At 38.7% G+C, this 24,067-nt stretch overlaps 2 protein-coding genes across 2 annotated transcripts; one reads left to right on the top strand and one right to left on the bottom strand.

The window, feature by feature from the left end:
- The first annotated feature begins 14,950 nt into the window (after nt 1–14,950).
- LOC306819861 (protein Hook homolog 2-like) lies at nt 14,951–18,534 on the top strand. The gene is made up of 4 exons (XM_079337468.1): nt 14,951–15,832; nt 15,930–16,004; nt 16,275–16,402; nt 18,411–18,534. Exons 1-4 carry the CDS (start codon nt 15,770–15,772, stop codon nt 18,457–18,459), a joined length of 315 nt encoding a protein of 104 aa, XP_079193594.1. The 5' UTR covers nt 14,951–15,769; the 3' UTR covers nt 18,460–18,534.
- best2 (bestrophin 2) lies at nt 16,396–23,802 on the bottom strand. The gene is made up of 10 exons (XM_079337463.1): nt 23,491–23,802; nt 23,064–23,248; nt 22,884–22,978; nt 21,929–22,162; nt 21,040–21,194; nt 20,784–20,861; nt 19,580–19,732; nt 19,385–19,465; nt 18,974–19,128; nt 16,396–18,744 (listed from the first exon to the last, which is right to left on the bottom strand). Exons 2-10 carry the CDS (start codon nt 23,213–23,215, stop codon nt 17,955–17,957), a joined length of 1,893 nt encoding a protein of 630 aa, XP_079193589.1. The 5' UTR covers nt 23,216–23,248; nt 23,491–23,802; the 3' UTR covers nt 16,396–17,954.
- Nucleotides 23,803–24,067: the final 265 nt, after the last annotated feature.

Genomic DNA, 24,067 nt, shown 5'->3' with positions numbered 1-24,067 from the left:
ATTATTTGATCACCAGAGATGCTATGGCGTTATTAGTAAGTTAAGGATTCAACAGAAGTGTAAAAATTCATTCTGATCCTTTAATTTAACACTTAAAGACGAGAGAAGTGTGCTTGATATTGTCAAATCCATTTACGCATCCTTTATCTGTTCTAAATGACGTCAATGAATTTCTAAGTAATTAGAGTCTGTGAGAATAAATTTGACACATCGACAATAGTTTGTGACTGTTTTGCAAGAAAAAATAAACCTTTTCTGTCATCTGAGAATCACTGAATCATCCCCTGGACCATCACTCATACTCTTGTCTCTTTGTTGCTGTTTTATTTAAGATTGTTTTGAGGGACTTTTTCAACACGTTGACACGTTAACAAATCCACAATATTAAATGACCTTGTTTTGCAATTTTGGCCACATCCTCTTGACTTGCAAGCTTTTATCAGCGTTGTCAAACGTACACACACTCACACACCCATGTACAAACCTCCACACACACACAGAAAGAGAGAGAGAGAGAGAGAGAGAGAGAGAGATCAGGCACATGTATACACAACTGCCACCTCTGATCTTTGAAAATACTATTCTGTTGTCAAGGGAACAGCCGAAGCCTATCAAAAAGTGTGTCTGTGTGCATGTGTGTGCGTTTGAGAGGGAGCATTTGTGCATCTTGGAATAGCTTCAGTGACGCATACATTTGCTCACAAACACCATGCCAGCTAACCGCCCTCTTTCACCTCCCCATTCTCTGTTACAACATACATCCATCTGTCCGCTCATCATCCTCTCATTTCTTTTCTTTACATCTTTTTATTTTTCTCTTCTCATTTCCTGAGCTTTCTCCCACAATCCTTAAATCTATTTTCTTCTCAACTTGCTGTTCTCTCTTCTATCTTATCTTATATCTTATTTTCTCTCCTCTATGTTCTTTGTCTTGTCTTTATTTTCTCTCCTTTCCACTTCTTTCCTTTCCTACTCTTGTCAGAGCTCGTATTTAGGTAGTTGTGTAACGTTATTTTGCCTCTCTTCATGGAAAATATGACTGTTTCCTCAAGATCAGCACTCCCCTAACCTCTTGATTGATTCCTGTTATGTCCAATCCTCACCATCAGTTATATTATTTGTGTCCCTCACAAAAACAGCAGCGCCAACAGTTCTTCTACTCTGTGCAGAAAAAGTTCACTTCAAACAAGATTTTACCACAACAAGAATGTGCCATAGGCTGCCAGAGCTTAAGACTTCTTGATATCAGCGTGCTTATGTGCCATGAAAGGTTTATTTTTACAAGCAGTAAAATCCCATGAGGGAGTGATGACTTCATATTGTCTCTGATTAATGGTTCTACATGAGGACGGGGGCTGGATGGGAAAATAAGCCAAATTCCCTTATTTTCTAGCCCTTCAAGGCATCAGCAACCTACATTTAGGGTACCAGCTCTGGCGGCAACCTTTTTTTGTTTGAAATCAAATGTTGTCTGTGGGGTGGAAAGCTCTCCACCTGCAACAAAGCGATCCCATTTAGCCTGACCTTATCATTATTAACAAATCCTCTAAAGTGTAATTCATTTTAATATATTGTTGTCGTGTTGGAGGCTGCCTCATGGATTATTTCTGACATGAACCAACAAAGTATTTAAAGTAATCCAAATATGAAAGCTTTCCTTAAGACCAGCTTACAAGTCACACCAAGTACGTTCAATAAAGCCACAGAAAGAAAAAGAATTTGTAGTTGATAAAAGGTTTTATATCTGATAACATGAGATCATCTCAAAGTCACACGTCACCAGACCACCAGTTTTATGCATAAAATTCATTCAGAACACACCTTCCTGTTAAAATGAAGCTTATTTAAACCTTAACCCCCATAAAAAACTCTCAGTGATCAACTTCCTTCCAAAGGAGCTTAGAGGACTGCAATCAATAAAGTTCCCCACAGTTTGGCATTTTTGGCAAGTGTTTGCGTGTATGTGAGAGTTTGCAATGTGTGTGCGTATGACTCGTTCTGAGTCACCGCTGTCCCCTTGGGTGAACAGCCAGGGCAAAGAAAAAAAGGTTAATTTGTGAGTGTGTGTTTGAGAAAGAGTACAGAGAGTGTGTGTAGGAGTCTGTGGGCACGTGTGTGAATTTAACATCCATATTTGTGTGTTTCTGTGTGTCTTTATTTGCCCCATGGAGCTGCCCAGACAGGAACACCCTTGAATGACTCAAGACTTTGACTACATCCAAAACCATCCATGCCTCACAAATATGTTCATTTATTCAAATTCAGTTTTGTTGTCCAACTGATTATTTCAACAGAAAATAACAAAGGATGAGCACTATGCTCTAAAGTCTATTTGTTTGAAAAACAAGTCTGGTAATATCCCAAAACATTTCTTGTCATAAAACCAATAACACTGGCAATGAATAGATTTTTGATCAGCAAATTAACTTATTTCTCTGTGACATAGAATTGTATTTGTGTCCAAAAATGGATCAAAAAGTCACAATGCTGTTCGTATGACTCATTCCATCATTAGCAAATCAGAAGTTTGGTATGCATTGTTCTACATTACATTTAAAACTGAAAGGACACAGACACGCTTTATGACCTATTTCATTTACAGCTTACTAATATTGAATGGTAAAGATGAAAGCAAACATACTATTTGTGCTTGTTAGCCTATATAGCTTAATGTCTTAAGATTAACTACAACATGTATCCAAGAAAGATGCTAATTGCCAAGTAGTATTCTCAACATGGTGAAACTATTCCTGGAGTGTTGATTGTCTCTGAGCAGCAGTTACATAAAACTAGTTAAAACTAGTCACAACATGAACATTGCAATTCCAGATCCCAATTTGTTAACTCTAATCATTCACGAATGATAATGTAAAACTCTTAGTAATTATCAATAGTTTTTAACATGAAGGTTTGAACTAAACCATGTATCTGCATAAACATCACAACTCCAACCATTTAATGTTAACCAAATGAAAGACATGTATGTCTTTTTGACCCATGGGCTCTTTACTATAAGACAGCAAGCTTGGAGGTCACTAAGACTTGGAGGATGATGCACCAAATCATAACAAAAGTTCACAGGACACTTAAACAGCAGAACAACAATAACCAAATGTGACCTTATTTAGATCACCCTTACATTAATCCATCATTAGTAAGCACCAAAAGCAACTTAATCCTACGCTGGACAGGATACTTGGGGGGGGGGGGAGCATGTGAGAAGCATCAGTAGTACACCACTGATGCTTCTCACACCCAAAGGCATGAAATACTCACATGCAAATACCCCTATAGGACATGCATTAATGGAGAGATGTCAGAGTGAGGAAGTTACCCACAGGGAGCACTCCTGAGATTGGTGTCTTGCTCAAGGGTACTCCTGCAATTCTCAAGTGACCTGGCTCCTCCCCAGCTGCAATTGAACAAATTTTGGTTCATATTGACACTTAAACCCTCTGGTTCCCAACTTAAGTCCCTGCCAACTGAGCTATTACCATCCCCAAACATACTGGGATATATGGGGTTATTGACAGTAGAAAAGAAAGAGATTTGTGCTCACTATATTGCAACAATAATATAAGACAAACTCTTTAGCCCAAATGTTAGGTTTAGAGTCCTTGAGATAAGACAAAACAAAAAGGTAGAGAAAGAACAACTACACTGCTAAAAATGTAAACACCAAAAAGTTTTGAGCCAGCTGGTCTTAATCATGAGATCTGCCATTAATCAGGCAGCCTGTTGAGTGAGAACAGATTCGACTGATAGTTGTTCACCTGAGCTTCAGTATGTGAGTCAGTCCCACCAGCAGGGGAGATCATAGGGAACAGATAGCATGGACTCCTCCTCTGTGCAGTTGGTTAAGTTGTCAGCATGTGTGTAAGTGGAGCAGTCTCTGCTGTCTTGTGAGTCAGGATACTGTCTGTGAGCAGGATGGAAAAGCATCATCATTTCGGGGGTTCATAAGGACTTTTGAGGTGCTGCTGTCTGGACTGATGGGAGGAGACAAGTAGTATTAAAAAGAGAGAGAAGTAGTATTTGTTCCCAAAATTATGGTGTTTTGCAATTTCAATGAACTGTAAAATCTTTTCCTGGCATCTTTGTGGTGGAAAAACATTTTCAAGGCCTTAAAGAAACACCTTGCTGTGATTTAATAATGAGGCTTTCTGGATGGCAGTTTTTTTTTATGGGGATTATAATTTTGTAATTTGGTTTGTAATTTTGTGGTTGTATGACTGATGACTAAGATGTTTAATTCTATAAACATTAAGATGTATGAAAAATGTATTCTGCAACTTTTACAACAATTATAAACACCCTTTTAAATCATGACACATCTTATCATGAAAATATTCCGCATTGACCCGCTGCTGAACTGCGTAGATGAAAGTGAAAATCTCTTTCAGACAAACCATCATTTTCAGCAGTTAGGGAATGCAATGTTTTAGTGGTGGCTGAACAAATAGCATGGATGGGGGTGGGGGGGTTGAAGGAGGTGGAGCGGCACCTTCAACAACATTTGATTGAGAAGACCCACAGAGGTTAAAAGCTCCACGTGTAGACGTTCAAAGACGATGTGTCTTAAACTCAAAAGGACCCATTTTAAATGCTCTGGTGACTCACTGCTCCTTCTCCCGGCTTTACGGGAAATGGAATGTGTTTTTAATCATTCCGTTTTTTCTCCGCTCCTCCTCCCTTTAGCTGACGAGGGGAAGGTCAGTGTTTGTCTGTCTGTGTGAATATTGTGGTATGTGTGTTTGTTCATGTTTGTGTGTGTTTGTACATGTGTATCTCAGGTCTATACTTGAGGGCAGAAAGCCCAAATGATCTCACTGCTGTCTGGCAGGATATGTGGGATAAGTGTGGCTTCCATTCATTTAGAAAACGAACACATCCAACACTGAAACAAAGCTGATGATCAGATCAGATAAATTATTGCTAATACCAATAAAGGCAAAATTCTTCTGAGATCAGGTGATTGGTTAACAGAAATTACTTTAAGTTAGAATACAAAAATGTCTGAAAGCTTTCTTGAGGAGTAAGATGAGAAGATCAACCGCTATCTTGTGTCCGTCTGTTCAAATAAAGACTTAAGCCTTCAGGACGACTCAAGGTTGTTTTTTTTGTTGATGTATACAACTTAAACATTACTATATTATAACAGACATACATATATTTAACACAATTTCAAGAAACTTGTTATCTTTTTTTAGCTAAAAAACAACTGAATTAATCATATTATATCGCTACATGGATAACATAAGTTTATAGTGGCTCTGTATCCCAGGTTCTTGATCAAAATCTCCCATTAATTTTTACCTAGGAACACTAAAGTTTAATAAAAACATAGTTATATATTTATTGATTAATCTATGAAAAAATATCTTTTAAAATGACCAGGATCTCTTATCTCTCTCTCTCTCTCTCTCTCTCTCTCTCTCTCTCTCTCTCTCTCTCTCTCTCTCTCTTTCTCTCTCAACTTTCATATCTTATTACTGCTTGTCACTATCTTTATATTCAAGTTACTAACCTCTCCTTTTTCTGGGAGCTCCTGAGCTCTCTTAGTTTCCTCGGGACTGTTGATGAGGATGGCCTGCCCAAACAACCACCCGCCCTCCCCCCAATCTTATCCTATCCTATCCTTCTTTCTGCATCTTGTCCCATCTCCCCCATCCCATTTTCAAGCCCAGCACAGTTTAGCAGATGGCTGTTCTGTCATGAGTCCGGTCTGCTGAAGATTTCTGCCTGTTAGAGGGAAGTTTTTTCTTGCCACGCTGTGACGGATTAAGCTGGGCTCTTGTAATATAGCCATAAGTAAGGTCCTTTACCTGCTTTTTGTAAACATAACAATGAGCATGGTCTTGTTACCTGTTCTTTTGTTAATGTTAACAGACAAACAGTAAGGTCCTTTACCTGCTTTTGTAAAGTGTCTCGAGATAACACCCGTTATGAATTGACGCTATACAAATAAAGATTGATTGATTGATTGATTGATTAAACGAGGGCAGTGACTTGTGTGTGTGTCAAACTATTACGATTAACAAATTAATTGAATACTTAAAGTGAGGACTAAAAAATGCAAACCTTGACCTGGTATCCCTTTCAGGCCGAGGTCAAAGTCTAACATCTAACGTGGCACAATTTGACTTTAAGTTTTCAATTCCAATAACCAAGACATTTTCTATGTTGAGTTTTATTCAAGATTTGTAGTCAGGGTAAGTCTTAAATACTGGAATTAGATACATATAGTTAAATAAACAGCTTTTTACCAACATGGATAAAAGTAAACTAACACTATAATTGATTTAATCTTAATTTGTATTTTATCACTGGAGAACTGATTCATGTCCGTACAGCAGAAACTCAGTAGGTACAGCAGGTCATCCATTTGGGAGATTCTGCAGTTTAATCCTTGGCTTCTCCAATATTATGCCAAAGAGTCCTTTGGTAAGATAGTGCACCCTTATTCAAAACAAAGAGTAAGTGTGTGGTCAAATTTGAAGAGGCTTCCATTTTTTATAAGAATACACACCTTACTCTGCAGCAAACTGTACTATGGTGCTCCTAGTGCTCAGAAGACTACAAAGATGTTTTATAAATGTAGTCCATTTAATAGTGCCATAAAAAACATGTGTTACAGAATGTGTGTTGTTTTTTTAGTATTTTCAATAGCCTGCCTGTATTTAGGACAGGCATCAATACCAGACATATTTACAAACAAAACCGGGGGTATAGCAAATATGAGAAAGGCTATAAAATTGCTCTTCTACACCTGCTGCAATGTGGGTGATAGAGGGAGTGAACCCCTAAATACTGTGCTGTGCTGGACTCTAGAGATGTGGATGGATGCACATACACACACATAAAGAAATTCAATAAGAGAAGCTATTTATTACATTTCACGATACGGATGCTGACCCTTCAAAACGGAATGCCTTTGCCGGCATAACAAAACATGTCGCAGGTCATTTCAGTGTACTAGAAGATGAACATGATGGTGTTGATCTTCTTAATCTTTTCATAGCTATGACTCTGCTTGGTGGTGATGATGAGGATGACGACAACAATGATTACAATTTACGTTTTTACCTCGCTGCGGAGTACAGTTTCTGAGCTTTTAGATTTTTTGTGAGTGCCTAAAACCATTGAATAGGGTTAAAAATACAGAACGGGCCAAGAAGAACACATGGTTGTTTTGGCCCCTCTGTCCTTATCAGATATGTGTATGAACATATAGAAACACACACACACACACACACACACAGACACACACGTAAATCTCCAGCTGATCTGCAAAACTCTGTGTCACACTGACCATCCTCACCAACAGTCCCAAGGAACCTAAGAGAGCTCAGGAGCTCCCAGAAAAAGGAGAGGTTAGAATATAAAGATAGTGACAAGCAGTAATAAGATATGAAAGCTTGGAGAGAAACCTAATGTCTTTTCATCTAAGGTCTAAGACAGAGGGTTTAGTATGTGGTTCAAACCTTAAAGACCAGAACTTGGAAATTTGTGAATTTCGATTTTGCAAAGAAAACCAAATGTAGTTTGACTGTAGTTGACCTGTCCAATTTCTTTCTTACGTTGTCACAATATTGGAAGATATTTAATAAATGATTGTTTTGATCATCTGCCTTTTGTCAGTATCACAGATCATCTTACATCTCTCGTAAGGATCACGTTACAGGGAAATCATATTAAAACATGATCAAATTTGAGCCAATCAACAGAATGAGCCCCATCTAACAGTTTTTTCTGACCCCTAAATTGTTCTAGGTTATTCATTGTACTGTGCAGGTATTGCCGTTAATTTGTCCCACCCTGAACTTCTATTGATTTTTCCAAGGTTCAAGAATAAGAACTTTATTTATGTGCCTCTAATTCTACCTTACAGCAGTAAATGCCAGCTCCTGTTTTGTTGCCCCATGGCTGTTGTCAGTCAAAAACATCACCTCCGGCCCAGACTGGCTTCCTTGGAAACTCTCGGCCTATTTCTGTTTGTCTTGACTAGGGTTTTTCCAGCCCGAGGTGGCTATTTTGGTCGTATAAATGCAATGTTGTTTTGGGAGGGGGGGGGTTGAGGAGCGAAGTGCCGATGAGATCACCTCTCAAGGCTCCTGAGCTGTGAAACAACAGACAGCAAGACAAGACAAGAACTGCCATGAGCAGAGGCACAAAATAAAAGCTTGGAAATTATTGACATCCTGTCCTGGGTTCAGGTCAGCCTCAGGCATCAGAATCAAGAAACAACCTGTCCAACCATTTATTTAAAAAAATAAAAAATAAATGGGCCGTAAGATTTGGAAACATCACTGAAAAAATATTTGTGAGCCTAAGACATGCTTAGACTACATCTTTAAAGAAAACAACACTTCCATGAGTATTTCAAGGCTTTACAGCAGGAAAAGCCAAACACATCTGTGCTTTATTCTATGATAAGTGTTGTTTGTGTGGCTGTGAGGCCATGGAAAAATGCAGCTTAGCTTTATTTTTCTGAGGGAAGTACTAAGTCATGCTACAGCAGCTTTCATATTGGCGTGGTGAGAATGTCTGTCTTATTGTCTCACTGTCTGTCTGTCAGTCTGTTTTGTCTGAGTTTTAACAATGGGAATGACTTGAGCCAAAGTTATCATGATCAGTGGATATGAGTGAGTGGATGTGTGGGTGTGAAGGTGTGCATTGCCATGTACACTCACGTCTGTGAGTATGTGTGAGTGTGTGTGTGTGTGTGTGTGTGTGTGTGTGTGTGTGTAAAGAGAGTTTATTGCCATGTGGTTGTCTGCTGTTCAAGCCAGGTGCGGTGGTAGCTGGACGGGTGTTCGGCTTTATTGCCAAAGTCAAACAACAACAACTTAGTACAATGTGTAACATAACTGCACGTAAAGGAGAAAGCAACAGCCACTTGTGAGTAGAGCTACAATATGAGGAACAGAGTATTGGTCCAACAACTTGTTTTATTAAGAGTTAAAATACATTTTAGGCAAACCCTGAAAAAAACAAAAAAAACTCAGATTCAGAAAGTTAGTCATAATTATGCTGATTTACCTCAGATGATTTAAGTTTTGTTTCAATTATTTTGATGCAAAAAAGAACAGATAAGGTGTGTGTCTGTGTGTGTGTGTGTGTGTGTGTTGGTTGTATGTGTGTGTGTGTGTGTGTGTGTGTGTGTGTGTGTGTGTGTGTGTGTGTGTGTGTGTGTGTGTGTAGGTGTGTGTGTGTGTGTGTGTGTGTGTGTGTGTGTGTGTGTGTGTGTGTAGGTGTGTGTGTGTGTGTGTAGGTGTGTGTGTGTGTGTGTGTGTGTGTGTGTGTGTAGGTGTGTGTTTGAGTGTTGGTGAGTGTTTGAGTGTAGGTGTGTGTCTGTGTGTGTGTGTGTGTGGGTGTGTGTGTGTGTGTGTGTGTGTGTGTGTAAACCTTCATGCATCTGGAGCTTCTTAAAGAGACTGGGTGGAGGGAGTTGTGTGGTAAAATGAGGTCATCATTGCTGTTGATTTATGTGACACACACTATTACTTACACTGCTGTGACTGCACCAACGTCTCATCTGACAGCATGAATAATATATGAAAGATGACATCCTGAATTTCTCCTCCCTAATCTGCTGTTTTATAAAGTTTACTTCATCATTACTGACCCATGTCCGCGTGGACTGTGTGTGTTTATGTGTGCTACTTGTCCAAGTTCTGTTATCGTTTCGACATCTGTGCTGATTACCTGCCATCTTTCATCCAGTTCAACAAGTTTTCTTCACATAAGTAGTTTATGATTTTGCGCAACAGGAAATGAAAAGGAGTGTTTAAGTTTACGTGCGTGTGTGTGTGTTTGTTTCATAGTCAAGGCTACTCTCTATTGTGTGATTGACATGTAGTGGTAAATTCAATGACACATATATTGCATAACTTTGTCTTGACAAAGGTGTCAAACTGACTCATCTGCCAAACTTTTACTTATCTTACGTTTCAGTCAAGTCACATGTATTGATTCATGTAAACGCCATTTTGGCTTTTTCCCAGACATGCATTGATTTGCCTGTAGCACTGAAAAGTACAACTGCTCACCAGAGACTTGTTGGGTGGCAGATCACATCCTGTATGTGCTTTTGACAGCCAGACTCAGACATTTGCCCCCCAAGAAGCTCCTAACCGAGCCCTAGGTTCCCAACTTCCAAAGAGGGGTCACTGTGGTCACCACTGAATAGAGCTAAGGAAAGAGAGGAGGAGGGGGGTGGATGAGGGGGGTTAGAGGTTGGAGGACAGTTGTTACTGTCAGCATCCATCAGGGAGCCCAGGGGTGACATGGTAACAGGCAAGACGGCGGGAATAAAGGGAGGAGGAGCTGGAGGATGAGAGGTCAGGATGGAGAGTCAACCCTTAACTAGTCACCCTTCGAGTACACGTTTTCCCCCCTTTCTCTCCATATGTTATGTATGCGGATGTGTTTGCCCGCAGCTGCTGGATTTCTCCAGATTCTACTTAACACAGTATGTCAGCTGTTTTTCCATCTTTGATAACAAGTTATGGGCATTACTTTTGACTATTTACTTAACACCTATATATACAGGCTGTAAGAAAATTAAAGGAAAAGCCTTAAGAGAGCGCTAGGGAATATTTTGAGCTTTCATTGATTTTATTTAACGATACTCAATGGTTTGAGAAAAAGAAACAACAAAGACAAGCATTCAGCCACATACAGTTAACATGTTGCTGAGCTAAGCAGCTAGTTAGCCTTAAGCATAATGAAAACATCCTAACTGCTCAGTTTAAAGGTGAAAACTTCCACCTACTAGAGACTAAGCTCACTAATTAACAAGACCAGACCTGTAATTTTCCAGTCATCTGTTGCCAGGTAACTAAAATCAGAAATTAGCCTGACCCTCAAAACATATTTTATCTAATGAATGAATCAATGTTGACTCACTTGTTAATCAGCTTGGTTCAAGTTGCTTTCAAGGTGGGAACGTTTTTTAGCTCATAGAGCCAGGCTATATCCATAATCTAATTTCCAGCCTTCATGCTAATTGGATTCTAAATTAAGCTTCATATCTTTTGCACATGTTGCAGAGTTGTTTCAATCTATCCAATTTATTCCGTGACAGAAAACTATTTGAGAATTATTTTTATATTCAAAGTTTTCCCAGCTTTCTATCTTGTAGGAGCTTGGACCCTTTTTCTGATCCAGGAGAGAGGTAAGACAAAGGGAACATGGGAGATGATGACTGAAAGCAGCTTCCACAGGCTTTTTTTTTCTTTTTTCGCCAAATTTAGATTCTCGTCACATGGCTGACAGAAAACCTCTTCTAACAGTCTAAATACATGATTTGGAAACCATGTTAATGAGATTTCACTCAACTGTAAAAGATTTCAACATGAGTTAAATCAGAAAGATTGTTTTATATCACCACCTTTCTCAGTTCATCTCTTCCGGCTCTGGGGTCAGCTGATAAGGGGCATTAATCTAATTATTTAACCAACCACATTTTACCACAAACTGTAAACCAATAATCTTGCTGCTCCCAAACTTTAAATCTTTCCCCGCTCTGCTCTGCCAGTTTGCCATTCCTGTGTATTTCAGTACCTCCTTGAACAGATAAAGACATCAAATGGGTCTAACCAGACATTAAACATTTCAAATACTTTTCTAAAATTGTAAAACAACAATCCTTCACTCTTAATTAAGTCTCTCCTGATTGAATAAACTCAAAACACAGCAATCTTGAAACATTTGTCAGAACTCAATACAACCTCTTATAATAAAAATAATGAATAATAATATAAATAATAAAACAGAGTAATGACTTGCACAAAAAAAAAAATTGCAATAACGTTCTTTAAATGTGGTTCAGGCCTTTTATTCTTTTGTATCCAATCAGAGGAGCCTTTTAAAGAAGATGTAATGAGAAAAAAAAAATAGAATTCATTTCTCATGTAATCACTATAATTTGGCACTAATTGAACTTAACTGTGAAAACAATCTTAATGTCTGAAGAAAATGATCCTTTTGTAAATCACAGTGTGGTAAATCCCTCCCATCCATTAAGTCTGCTCCAGCTCACCTCAGAAATAATGACATCCTCAGGTTGACTGAGATAATAACCTGCAGTCTGACTGTGGCCACGTTGTCTGGCCGGTTTTCAGCTCCTTCAAGGAAAACATGTTTTTCTGCCACTAGCCACTGGTGAGGACTTCAGCCTAGACATAAACATGGTGTTGCTGTGCAGAGGAAGCTGGAGGGCTGGAACTGAAGGTGGCAGAGGGCCAAAATGTCTGCTGTGCTGTGGCACTCAGGTGTTACACAAAACACACCTGTTGGAGATCCAACATTTATTCAACAGAACTGAAAAATGATCCATTGATGAGTATGTAGCCTGTTGGGGTATTCATGCTTTTTTATATCAAAGACTCTTCACCTCCACCCCCAGCTCACCCCTGCCAAAAATCTAAATCTACACATTAGACCGTGGACCCCATTTAATGAGATTTCAACGTTTCATCCTTTGGAACCACATCTAAGAAAACCGCCCTTTTTAAATATAACTTGGTTCAGGCTTTTATTATTATTTGTGTATTATATTTTAAAATAGTCCGTTCATATTGACAGAGTTTAAAGCAAAACTTCAGATCAGAGTAATCCTCACATGAATGTATTATACTAATTATTCTTTACAAAAACCTTAGTTATGTTTTCATTTCGAGGTCCCAGAGTCCACCTTTACAACTAGTGTGGCTTAAAGTGGTTGAGTGTAGTATCACAATAAGTTGATACCACACTCTGATATTTTTCCTTTTTTATTTGTAAAAAAGGAATGAGGATACTATGTAGAGGAAAAAGAGACAAATATATGTTCATTAATTTTTATTTGTACATCATTAGTAAGACACTTACTTCTTGTCAAGTGACATCAAGCTCTGTCTGAATTTAAAATGTTTTCATAACAGCCCTTATAAAGCTCATTGATTACACATAGTATCTTATTTGTGAAAAAATTACAAACACAGCAAAACATTTTGTGGGTTTACAAAGATCAGGTGCCATTGAGGTCATTAAACTTTAGGCAGTAGTCTAACTGCCGCCAAAAAAAGGGGATGAGGATGGTGTCCATGTTCTCATCCAATCCACAGAAAGACAAGATAAGATGTTATTTAAAATGTAAATAAAGATTAATAAAGATAATTCAGAAACACATCATCAGCTGGGTGTTTTAAACACACATTAAAGATCACTAAAGACGCAAACTCACCCGCCTGCGTCAAAATACCAAGATAAAACTTTTAATGTTTGAAAGATTTATTTACTCTGGGTCAGACCATCCTGATCAAGTAGTTTAGTTAGACAAGGTCAGTATCTCAGGCAGGCAAAAAAAACTGTATGTGAGTGTGCGACAGAAATAGGCTGATAGACAGACAGACGTAATAGATAAACACACACACACACACACACGCATGCACACACACACTCACAAACACATAATACTGTAACTAAGAACCAGACAGACAGGTCCTAATGCACAGCAAGTGCTTTTTTTCAAAGAAGAGACGGGGAGTGCCAACAACACACACACACACACACACAACATAGGCCTACACAGAAAAACGCGTCAGACAAAATCACTCTCAATTCAAAGCAAGAATTGGTACAATAAACACTGAGTAGAGTGACATGTTACTGAGTTACAGCGTTTAGTATTCAAACGTGAAAAGCCTACATGTGTCATAGAGTGACACATCACTTTAATAATTAACTTATTCTTTTATTTCTTGTTTCAACACCACAGCACTCCGGCGCATCTCACTCATTGTATTTAACAAAGATGGTTTTTGAGTTATATTTTTTTCTTGTGCATGTTAGTGTTGATGTAAATGGTTTTGTTATTGTTCTTTAACAAAGCAATGTGTTTTCACTTTCCACTGACCTCCCCCTAACATTATGACACATCCTGAATGAAACATTTGTCACTTCTTTTCTACTTTATCGACTAAGTGTTGACATTCTGGTAAATCATTAATTAGTACGCATTTTTCAGATGGCCTTTGAATGTAGCACTGCTCTGTACACTCTCTGTTACATCAGTATTAGAATAATTGTTTTTTAATCTCTTACCCAACATTATATGATGCGATTGCTTATATTTTAATCATATGTTTATCATCCCTAAATAAATGGGATTTTATGGGATTTCATTTCTTTTGCCAAGAGAGAATTGTATTTTTCAAAATCTCAAAATAAATGGGATTTTCTAATTGCCACGTCTTAACTGAATGGCTGTGTTACCTTACTTCCTTTGGCCCAAGTTACAGGCCCAATTGTAAAATGTTATTATAAATGATTGAAAAAAGTATGGTCAAACTAAATAAAAAAAAGACATAAGATGTGTGGAAAGAGAATGTAGTGACTTATATTAATAGATCATTTAATGGTAAGCGTTGCCTTTTCTAAAAAAAAAATGTAGCTCCACGATTGGTTGATGTGATGAGCTTGAAATAGAAACATTAACTGTATAGAAGAAGATATTTCCTGAAAGCTCTGTCTGTATGACTGCAGCTCAGAAAACTACAGCAATAGGAGGGAGCTTTCACAGCAGATGTTCAGGCCCTTCTAACTAACAGGAATCTGTGTCGCTTCATGTGTCATTTGTGGTCTTGTGATCTGCATCTCTTTCATAACAGAGTAAACATTCACAGAGTTTCAGAAGTGGCTGATTCCAAGAAACGTGTCTTGGAAAGTTTCTATTTCTTCCCACATTTACATTTTACTGTCTTGTTGAACTTTTCCGTATCATTTCCTATCCACAAAGTGAAAGCACACCTTGCTATATAATTCTATAAGATTTTATACTTTTGAAGTATAATATGCGAACACGTGCACACATTTGCAATGCAAACACGCATCAAAACGTTGTAAATTAGTTAGAATATTTATTTTAGGAGGAGGTGAAAAGTAGAATTCGACAAGGCTGTCACCTGACATCAGAGCTCCTGGTTCCAGAGAAACATGCACACAAACACACTTCTTTGAAATCCTCCCCCACACTTATGTTTTCACACTTAATGACAGAAACATGAACCACATTTCCCCTGAAGCCAACACAAAGACTGGAATGGGTTGAACTTTATAAACCAACTCTTGGAGACAGGAAACAGAGAGCACCACTAGAAAACTACCCACAAGTGTGGCCAAACATTTTCTCTGTTGCTTTATGTTTAATGATGCTTTATACTGATACTGCCATCCTTTGATGATGGCCAAGTGATTATTAGGGGAAACACAGCATTTCTGGCAGACTTATACTGTTAATGACTCAGTTAAACGGACAAACAAGTGTAACAACAACTCACAGAGCTTTGTGGGAACGCTATGAAAAATTTGCAAATTTCTTGACTTACTTTCCAATTGGATTATTAGTTTATATGATGTTGATGGTGCAGGACTCTGTGAAATGTTAACATTTGCCACGTCTATTATCAAGTTAATTGTGTTGAGTTTTGATGTTTACCTTCTAACTCCAATCCCGGTGAATGACTGCCTAACAGTGATTCTGCCCGAATCAGCAGGATGGTACTTTCATTTTGGCAAGTAGCTAGAGCACATAAGCCTGCAGCACCTATCCACATTGTTCTGTTTGACACACAACAAAACTAGGGCCTCCACTGCAAAACACAGCCAGGAGCAGCACTGGGTCGCACACAGACGGGGCAGGTCAGAGGATTGTAGTCTACAAGTCAGCTAGCCACGCAAACATCTCTTTGATTATGTTCGGGTTGGATTCATCTGCAAAACAATGACAAGCAACAAGAAGGCCAACACATTTGAAACACCATTAGAGATGTCAGCTGCTCCAGAGGTGACAATGTTTTTTTGTTTTTTTTTGGTGTTTCATTCATGTCAATTCATTGAGGTTGATTTATTTGGTAAAGGACTAATATATGTAACTGTTCCAGGACTTACACGAAGAAAACACAAGGCTGGGACACGAAGAAGAGGAGAAACTTATACTTACAGCCTGGCGAAGTATGGTAAGAACACAAGGAAGACAATCCTTATAAATTTGTCCTCTAAAACTTTTTATCAATTTGAACAAAGTACTGTTTTCCGGAAATGACATCTTTTAAGTGCCAACATGGCTTGCATTATATTTTTCAATAATATTAACATGCTATATCAGAGACAATGCCACAGTTCAGACAGATTTAAATACTGTAATCTACAAGTGGTTAATTTAAGAAATAGCTGGCAACTATCCACTGTTTTTACAAAAAGCTGACAGTGAGTTTTTCCTCTTGCAGTCTTCAGTTTTGCAGCAGTACAGTCTATGTGAGTGGTCCAGAGTTGCAGGCCCAGCTCAGTCTTTCCTATCAAAGCAGAGACAGTCCACACTAGCCAGGAGGGCGCTCTCCTACCGGCTGCAGCCCAGGTAGGGGTCTCCATCTGCAGGGAAAAATGGAGGAGTGCAGCCTACACATGGGCAGAACGGAGAGCCAGACCTCTTTAGTGTGAATTTTCTGTCATTGTTTCAGTTATGAGCCTTTACTGTGTGAGCTTCAGTTGGTTTGCTGCTATCTCCCCCTGCTGGTTTATTCTGGTACTTCAATTGTATTATATACTCTTAGTTAGTTTGAAGTGTTTCAATACATGTTTTATACAGTATATACTATCACTGAATGTTTGTTTTTCAAGAATAGCATGATTTCAAACTCATTTGCTCAAGTGTTTCCATATTTCTCAAATAATTAAACAACATTTGTTTTAATAAAATAATAATAATAATGAATTAGTGATTAGTATTTCAAGAATGATGTGCTGGAACAGAGATGCTATAGTTTTTTTAAATGCAGTTTTTGAAATTACAGAAGGTAATTCAGAAAATTAGAAATAGAAAGTCACGTAGACAAGGTAAACAACTTGTTTTGTCTTAGTTTTTGCATCCTATTAATTGGTTTATTGTTAAAATGCCAATACTTGCTTCGATGGTCAATGTATCTGTCTCTTAAAATATAATGTTCAGAGAACTGGAAACCAGACATAATTTTTTAATAAATACTGTAGATTTTCTGTATTTCTACCACTAAGACACAATATTTAAAGTAACTCTTGGAGTGACTTTCTTGTTTTAAGGTTGGAGGTACAGTAAATCTCCATATATCTCCTGTCATTGGGGCAGCAGTAGCTGGTCCCTAGTCTATAGTGACTTCAGTTGGGAACCGGAGGGTTGCCGGTTCAGGTCCTGATACGGACCAAAAATACAGAGGTCATTCTGATAGCTGGAGAGGTGCCAGGAGACTTGTTGAGCTCTGCCGAAGTGCACTTGAGCACGGCACCAAACCTCAAACTGCTCTAGTTCACTACCTGCTTAGCAGCGTGTAGCTCCGTGACATCTCTCCTCCAATGCATGTCCACAGGTCTTGTTTGTGTGTGTGTGTGTGTGTGTGTGTGTGTGTGTGTGTGTGTGTGTGTGTGTGTGTGTGTGTGTGTGTGTGTGTGTGTGTGTGTGTGTGAGATTCGGGCCGACGTGTGTGAGAAACATGTCCTTAAAAATAACAGATTAATAAAGATGTTTGTTTGTGTTTTAAACTGCGCCAAGCAAAAACCAAATATATTTTATAATGTCTGCATATTCATTTCCAGTGCCTTCAAATGCTAAACTTTTCTCACAGATCAGAACAATTCAGTTTACGTCAATTATCATCGGGGGTTATTTTGGAAAAAAGAGAAATATTGCTCACGGAAAATAACGTAAACCACGACTGTGAAAACGTCTATTTTTAGAATCGAAAAATGATAACCTTCTGCTCCAAGAGTGCTGCAAATTTAGAGTAAAAGTGGAAGCACTGCAGTTGCATTTCTAACACTACATGCATGAAAACGTGCTCTGTATCAAGTTTCACGGTTTGAATGAGTCAAGAGTTCACAGGGACTTCCCCTTTGTTTCTCCCCATGTCATCAAATACTGACATGTTTTCACAGCCTTAAGACCCAGTTAGCTCTGATCCCATGCTCACACTGCGGAGACGCTGAGGTTCATCATACGATGGTACAGCGAGGAAAGACATTTTGCTTCCACCAAATGGGGGTCTAGGAATGGTGGCCACAACTCTATTTTGGTTGATAGCTGGCTGGGAGCTGCAGTGCTCCAAACTTGAGTGGACAGATGGGTGAAGTAGGAAGGCAGAGGTGTGACGGGAAGTTAAGGAAGAGATTGCAGATACTGGTCGAATGGGTGTCTGTCTGGAGAACTTGGGGGGTGGAGGTATCAGTGACACAGCTTGGGTAACCTCACTTGAATTATCTTCTTTTTGTCTTTCCCCCATCATCTCCCACTCTTCATGAATCCTTTCCTCCACTCCTGTCACCTCTATCTTCTCATTTACGACTGGGTGCCCTTCTTGCCTTTCCTGATCCAAACCAAACTGATTCTCCAACAGAGGTGTTGTGGGGTTCTTCTCATCCCTGAAACTGCAAACAGTACTCTGAGTGTCCTGTCCCAACCCTGAGGGAAGAGACCCACCTTTACCTATTTTAACACTTTCATTGTCATCGTCATCATCACTGGTGCATTGATCAATGCTGGGAGAGTGGCGTAGCCTCTGGAGCTGTGCTGAGGTGCGGCGAAGAGCACCTCCCATGAGACCAGTGGGAGAGGGGGCCACGTTGAGTAAACGATTGAAGAGGGCCATGTTGGGGTGACGACTGCCTGACTCTTCCAGGTTCTCAGCTATGTCCTCCAAAGGCTGGAAGTGCATCTCCTCTTTAGGGATTCTGCAAAAAATATGTTGAGCCATTTTATTTTCATTTTTACCTTGCTTGACAGATTTTGTGTTCAGACATTTTACTCAACCCCAACTATTTCACAGCACATATTGTTTTACAGAAAAACTATTCTAACTTTCATCAAAATGTTCCCACCAAGCAGGGTGGTTCGAACTGAAATTGTCACAGTCACAAGAAAAGGGACTATTGTGTGAGAATGTAAAACCCAGATACTTACGCCATGTCAAAAGTGGACCCCTGAAAGGAGGGTTTGCGGAGGACAAACAGAGTGGCAGCAGTGTAGGGAGGTCTGGGGTTGGAGTCATTCCAGTAGCGGTCTCTCTCCATCATCGGCAGATCTCCATACATCTCATCCACCGCCATCATAGACACCTGCAGAGATTAAAGTGTCCATGTGGAAACCATAGGAAAGTCTTATTGCAGTTATATTCTTTAGAAAAAACACATGATTAAGTGGAACACGTTAAAAAACACGGTTTTATAGCGCCTAATATAACCTGAAAATACCCGTATTGGATCTCAAATCTCGCAGATATTTTTAATTAATTTTATCTTGGAAGACGTTTCAACAAATACACAAAAAGGGAATGTTAACTTTAAAATATTGGATGAAAGAACACTAAAAAACCTGGAAATTTCTGTCTATCAGCCAGTTGGTCTCAAAGTCATCATCATCTTCTCCAAATGGATTAATCAGCTGCTCTGCAACCTTCAAACCACAACAGAGACAATAAAAAGCACATTTACATAAATCACTGCTATGTTTTTATCTTTATATTTTGCTTTGATATTAAAACATGCAATGTATGACCATCCTTCTGACCTTTAGCCACCCAGCATAGAAGAAGAACTGTAGCAGAGTGAAGATAGGAATGTAAAGGTCCAGGTCATGACCTGGATAGCCTTGACTGGGGTCCAGGAACTGACGACCAATTAGACACACCAGGAAAAAACTATAGACTGCTAAAGTCACCACCTGTGGGAGGGATTGAATCAGTTGGCAAGGTATTGTTGATTTTTTTCTGTGAGGTCTCTCAGGTCTTTTTCACTGTTTCCGACAGCCTTCGGAGAGACAATGAATTAGTGCCACAATCCCAAAAAACTAACGCAGCAATATTGAATTCAGCTTTTAATAATAATATTTTCTCCTATTCTTTCTTCACTGCTACATGTAAAGATGTTTCTTTACAAGACTTCTGTTGCATGAATTGCTTAAAACACAATGTCAGTAAGATGGTAAATCAACAAACTTAAGGACTGGCTAGTATAACCCAGACTCATCAAAACTGAACTAATGATAATCAATCAATTTTTGGTGTTTAGCACCAAATTCATACCATATAATATCTCAAGACACCTTACAAAATAGCCGGTAAAATAACTAACTACAAAGACTCAACATGAATCCATTATGAGCACAGTATTTAGCAGTTACCATGGCAAGAAAATAACTTCCTTCAAGAGGCAGAAACCTTGACACCCTAGTGCACCTACTTCAGACTAATATACTAGTGAGGCTAAAATTCTCCAGTGAAAGGAAGTGACCTTAAGTGGGCTGGTCTCAGCTATGAAACTCCTGGTTTGAAAATAATTCCCACTCAATCCTTGAGTAGAAATAACCAAAGCAAATTGTATGATGATTTATCACAAATAACGTACCGGTAATCATAATGTTATACTATTAGAATCTGGAAGGCTTTGGACTTTCAGGGATTATGTTCATAATATAAGGAAGTATTTTTTTTAAATATCAGAACTTTCATACCGTTTACACAACAAAAAGTATTTACTGAAAGGACAATGCAGTTCTACACACTTTAAAGCTTCTAAAAGGAACATTTGTTTGTTTATCTTTTTAATGGAAGATATAACACGTGTCTGTGGTACCAATATAAGAAATAACAAAACAGTAGGACATCCTCAAGAAAAAAACAAACATCAGCCTACAGGTGAAGATGACAATATAATCAAATATATGTTTACAGCTGTGTGTAATTAAGTAAGATCTCAAGCAGGCAGGCACTTACCTGAGTGTAGACTAGGGGAACACTGATCATGTCGTAGTGAAATAACATGCTGCACTTTCCTCTGAATGCATTTAGCTCCTGTTGGTACACAAAGAGAGACTTTTAGAGGTCACTTCTCTGCATTGTTTTCTTGTCTTCAATATTTGAGTCTTGTTGAATTTACATCTAAATCAGAGTTTTCATCAAAATCCCACCACTGTATTTCTACATGTTTAGTGTCTAACGTGTATGTGTTTATGAGTGTATAATGTTGCACCTCCAGGAGTAGTTTGAGCGTGTGATCATCTTTGATCCTGCCCTCACAGCGAGCCACAGCTGCCAGGTTGGTGAACCAAACGCAGGGGATCCAGTATTTGTTATAAGGAGAATGAAGACCCTCAAACTTCTTTCTTTCCTCTCTCGACATAAAACCTGAGCAAACAGCACATAAATAAGGCACATCTCAGGTTATCTTATATGTTTGACTCACAGAAAGAAAGAAAGAAAGAAAGAAAGAAAGAAAGAAAGAAAGAAAGAAAGAAAGAAAGAAAGAAACATTGGTTCAAATAAATGCATGATTCATCCATTAGTTGCCGAAGCTTTTCTTGAAGTGTAATACAAAATGAGTAATTCATTCATGAGTGGATATTAATCAATTTAGTTAACAAAAGACACAATAGTTCAGTCTGTTGAGAAAAAGCTTTTTTTTTAATATGCTATTACATTGGAAACCTCTTAAAACCCTTCAAAACTTAAAACATAGAAAGCTCATTTAGAAAAGAGTGAAGAGAGGATGGGACACCAGCGTCTTGTGATCCTGCTTTTAAACAGAATGATAATTTTTTTATCTTGAGAGTTCAGGGTGTTCTTGTCCTTTTGATTTCTCCTCCTGTGTCTGGAGAAACAAATGTACAAAACAAGAAACAGCACACGCTAATGACATGAATGTGTGACTCATCACTCTTTTATCAACACTTCCTATCAATTCTCTGAGGGAAATGTGAGAAAAAGATAATGTTACATTTTTAAAGAACATGACAAAGAGGGTTTGCTTGCAATGAAAGCAAATAGCATTATTCACTATTCATCTTAAGTTTTGTTCATGTAAATATTCTTGTATAAGATCATAGTACACTCACTAGCTGAGCGTCATCGCGTTGACTCACCAGCCTCCACCACGTGGTCCATGGTCGGGAAACGTTTGAATACGGCCGTGCTGACGGAACGGAGGATGAGCAGAGCTGACAGACTGGTATATCTCATCATGGTTCGTCTCAGCAGGCGGCCTCGCTCGTCACTTCCCTGCAGGCCCCCTGATAGGACACACATGAGCCTGTCAGGGAGCGGGATGCTGGTATACTGGTTCCACCACCTGTTCACCACCAGGGTCACATAGAAACCTGCAAAGTGCAAAGCAGAGGAGACACAAAGGTTACTCTGGAGCTTAAATCAGATGTGGGCGCTTTAGGTGTTTTTTTCATTTTGTCCAATTTGCTGTTAAGTATATCCTGTGTAAAGCAATATAATATATATATATATATATATATATATATATATATATATATATATATATATATATAAGGTCTAGGCTTAACTGTCACATCATTTTTGTTATTGAGCCTTAAATGTTTTATACATTAAATATTCTTAGATATTCTTTAGCCTCATCTCTATATGTTGTAATTCAACTGTACACAGTACACTCACAGAACGTGTTAAATAGTAAATTGCATGACCAAATGTATTTTCATGAAAAGCCTAAAAAAAATAATTCTATCCTAAATGATTGGCATGATTGGCCCCAGCCATAAGCAAGATCCAAAGTATCAGTTGTTTAAACAATACATTTGAATATTACCCTCCTCCTCATTATAAACAGTCAACTTATACGTACACTTCATTATGTATATTAAATGTTATACGTAGATGAATACAGCTGAACACAGTGTCGGTTTTGAGCTAAAGATTCTTTTCATGGAAAATGTGTGGCATATAAAGATTCATAGTCTACAGTCCCAAAATCAAATGAACCAAACATAATATTAAACCAAGATCCAAGGAAAACTATAGAACAGTCTGTTTCTATTATTCTATTATATAAGGATGACAATCAATGCTTACCTAATACAAACGACATGGGGATGAGACTGGCATAGTGATTGCAATAAATTGCCAACTTTTCAAAATACCTCTTTTGGTCATCATACAGGAAAGATCTAAAAGAGTAAAAGCCATATGCAGTAATTTGTAAATGAATGTATAAGCAGCCAAAGTGTCCTGAAGCTGTCCTATCATTCTTACCTGTACGTGATGCTAATTGCGGTGTACATGGCGAAGAAAGCCAGGAACTCTTTATACAGCACCTTGTAGATGCTGCCTTTCCAGGCCAAAAGCAGCTTGGAGAAACCACAAAAACGTGCATTTGCAACCCTGGCTGTGTATGTGACAGTCATTGGTAACAGCCAGGTGGGTCTTCAATAAAAGAGCTGTTGGTAAAAAATGGAAAAAGATCAACAGTTGTCCTATATGACACCTGAAGTTAGAACAACCGTGCTGATGGAACAAGTTAGCTTGAGGCCATGAATTGTTCATTTAACAATCTAAATAAGTGTTCTAGTTCTTCAGAACTTCACTTCAGGAACACATCAGATATAAATAACACCGTATAATCAAACAGACTGGTATATTGTTTTACAATAAATTATGTTTTAAATGAATTTCTTCTTACCTTTTGCCGTGGTCTTTCTTGACGGAATGCAATTGCTCAGCGTACTACTATTGTGCGTAATTGGCACCACTGGAGAAGTGGATTCATATTTTCACTTATCAGTGTATTGCTCTCTGAGCTGCTGTATGTGCTTACTAGTGGTGTTTCTACTAAGAGCTCATAACTCTGATATCCCATGGCGTCAGCTCCGTTAACTTGAGGCTCGGTTGGTTGCATGGCAGTAATCCTCGGAGCCTCTTCGGAGCGTCCAGTGGTCAGTGCGCCCCGGGGTAAATCCCCAAAACGAGGAGGAGGAGCTCGTTAGCGCGGCCCCCGACCGGGACAGCGCTGCACAGTGATGGACCACAAGCGACAGGCCGCAGTGCCGGGGCACAAGGAGCGCACAGGACCGTATAGTACAGTAGAGATTATGAAACAGGAGCAAGTGGAGCATGGCAAACTTTCGTGTTAAGTGATATGAAAACAACAACCAATTTTCCGATAACAAGTTTATATAGCCCAGGCTACATGTTGCGGCTTAAATAAGACCAAAAATGCCTTTACTCGGGGGACTAAGCTTTATTGTCACGTTTCTTCT

This window comes from Symphodus melops (genome assembly GCF_947650265.1).
Source record: "Symphodus melops genome assembly, chromosome: 2".
Classification (NCBI taxonomy): domain Eukaryota; kingdom Metazoa; phylum Chordata; class Actinopteri; order Labriformes; family Labridae; genus Symphodus; species Symphodus melops.
Note: the sequence above shows the minus strand (reverse complement) of the source record. Positions and strands in the feature narration are given on the sequence as shown.

Bases quoted from the DNA above. Each gene is read 5' to 3' on its own strand.
- LOC306819861 (XM_079337468.1), top strand. From the start codon at position 15,770: ATGACAAGCAACAAGAAGGCCAACACATTTGAAACACCATTAGAGATG. The intron at 15,833-15,929 runs GTGACAATGTTT...TAACTGTTCCAG, and splicing joins AGATGTCAGCTGCTCCAGAG to GACTTACACGAAGAAAACAC. The intron at 16,005-16,274 runs GTAAGAACACAA...TTCCTCTTGCAG, and splicing joins TTACAGCCTGGCGAAGTATG to TCTTCAGTTTTGCAGCAGTA.
- best2 (XM_079337463.1), bottom strand. From the start codon at position 23,215: ATGACTGTCACATACACAGCCAGGGTTGCAAATGCACGTTTTTGTGGT. The intron at 20,862-21,039 runs GTGCAACATTAT...GTGTACCAACAG, and splicing joins CGCTCAAACTACTCCTGGAG to GAGCTAAATGCATTCAGAGG. The intron at 18,745-18,973 runs GTAAGTATCTGG...TATTTTTTGCAG, and splicing joins GGGTCCACTTTTGACATGGC to AATCCCTAAAGAGGAGATGC.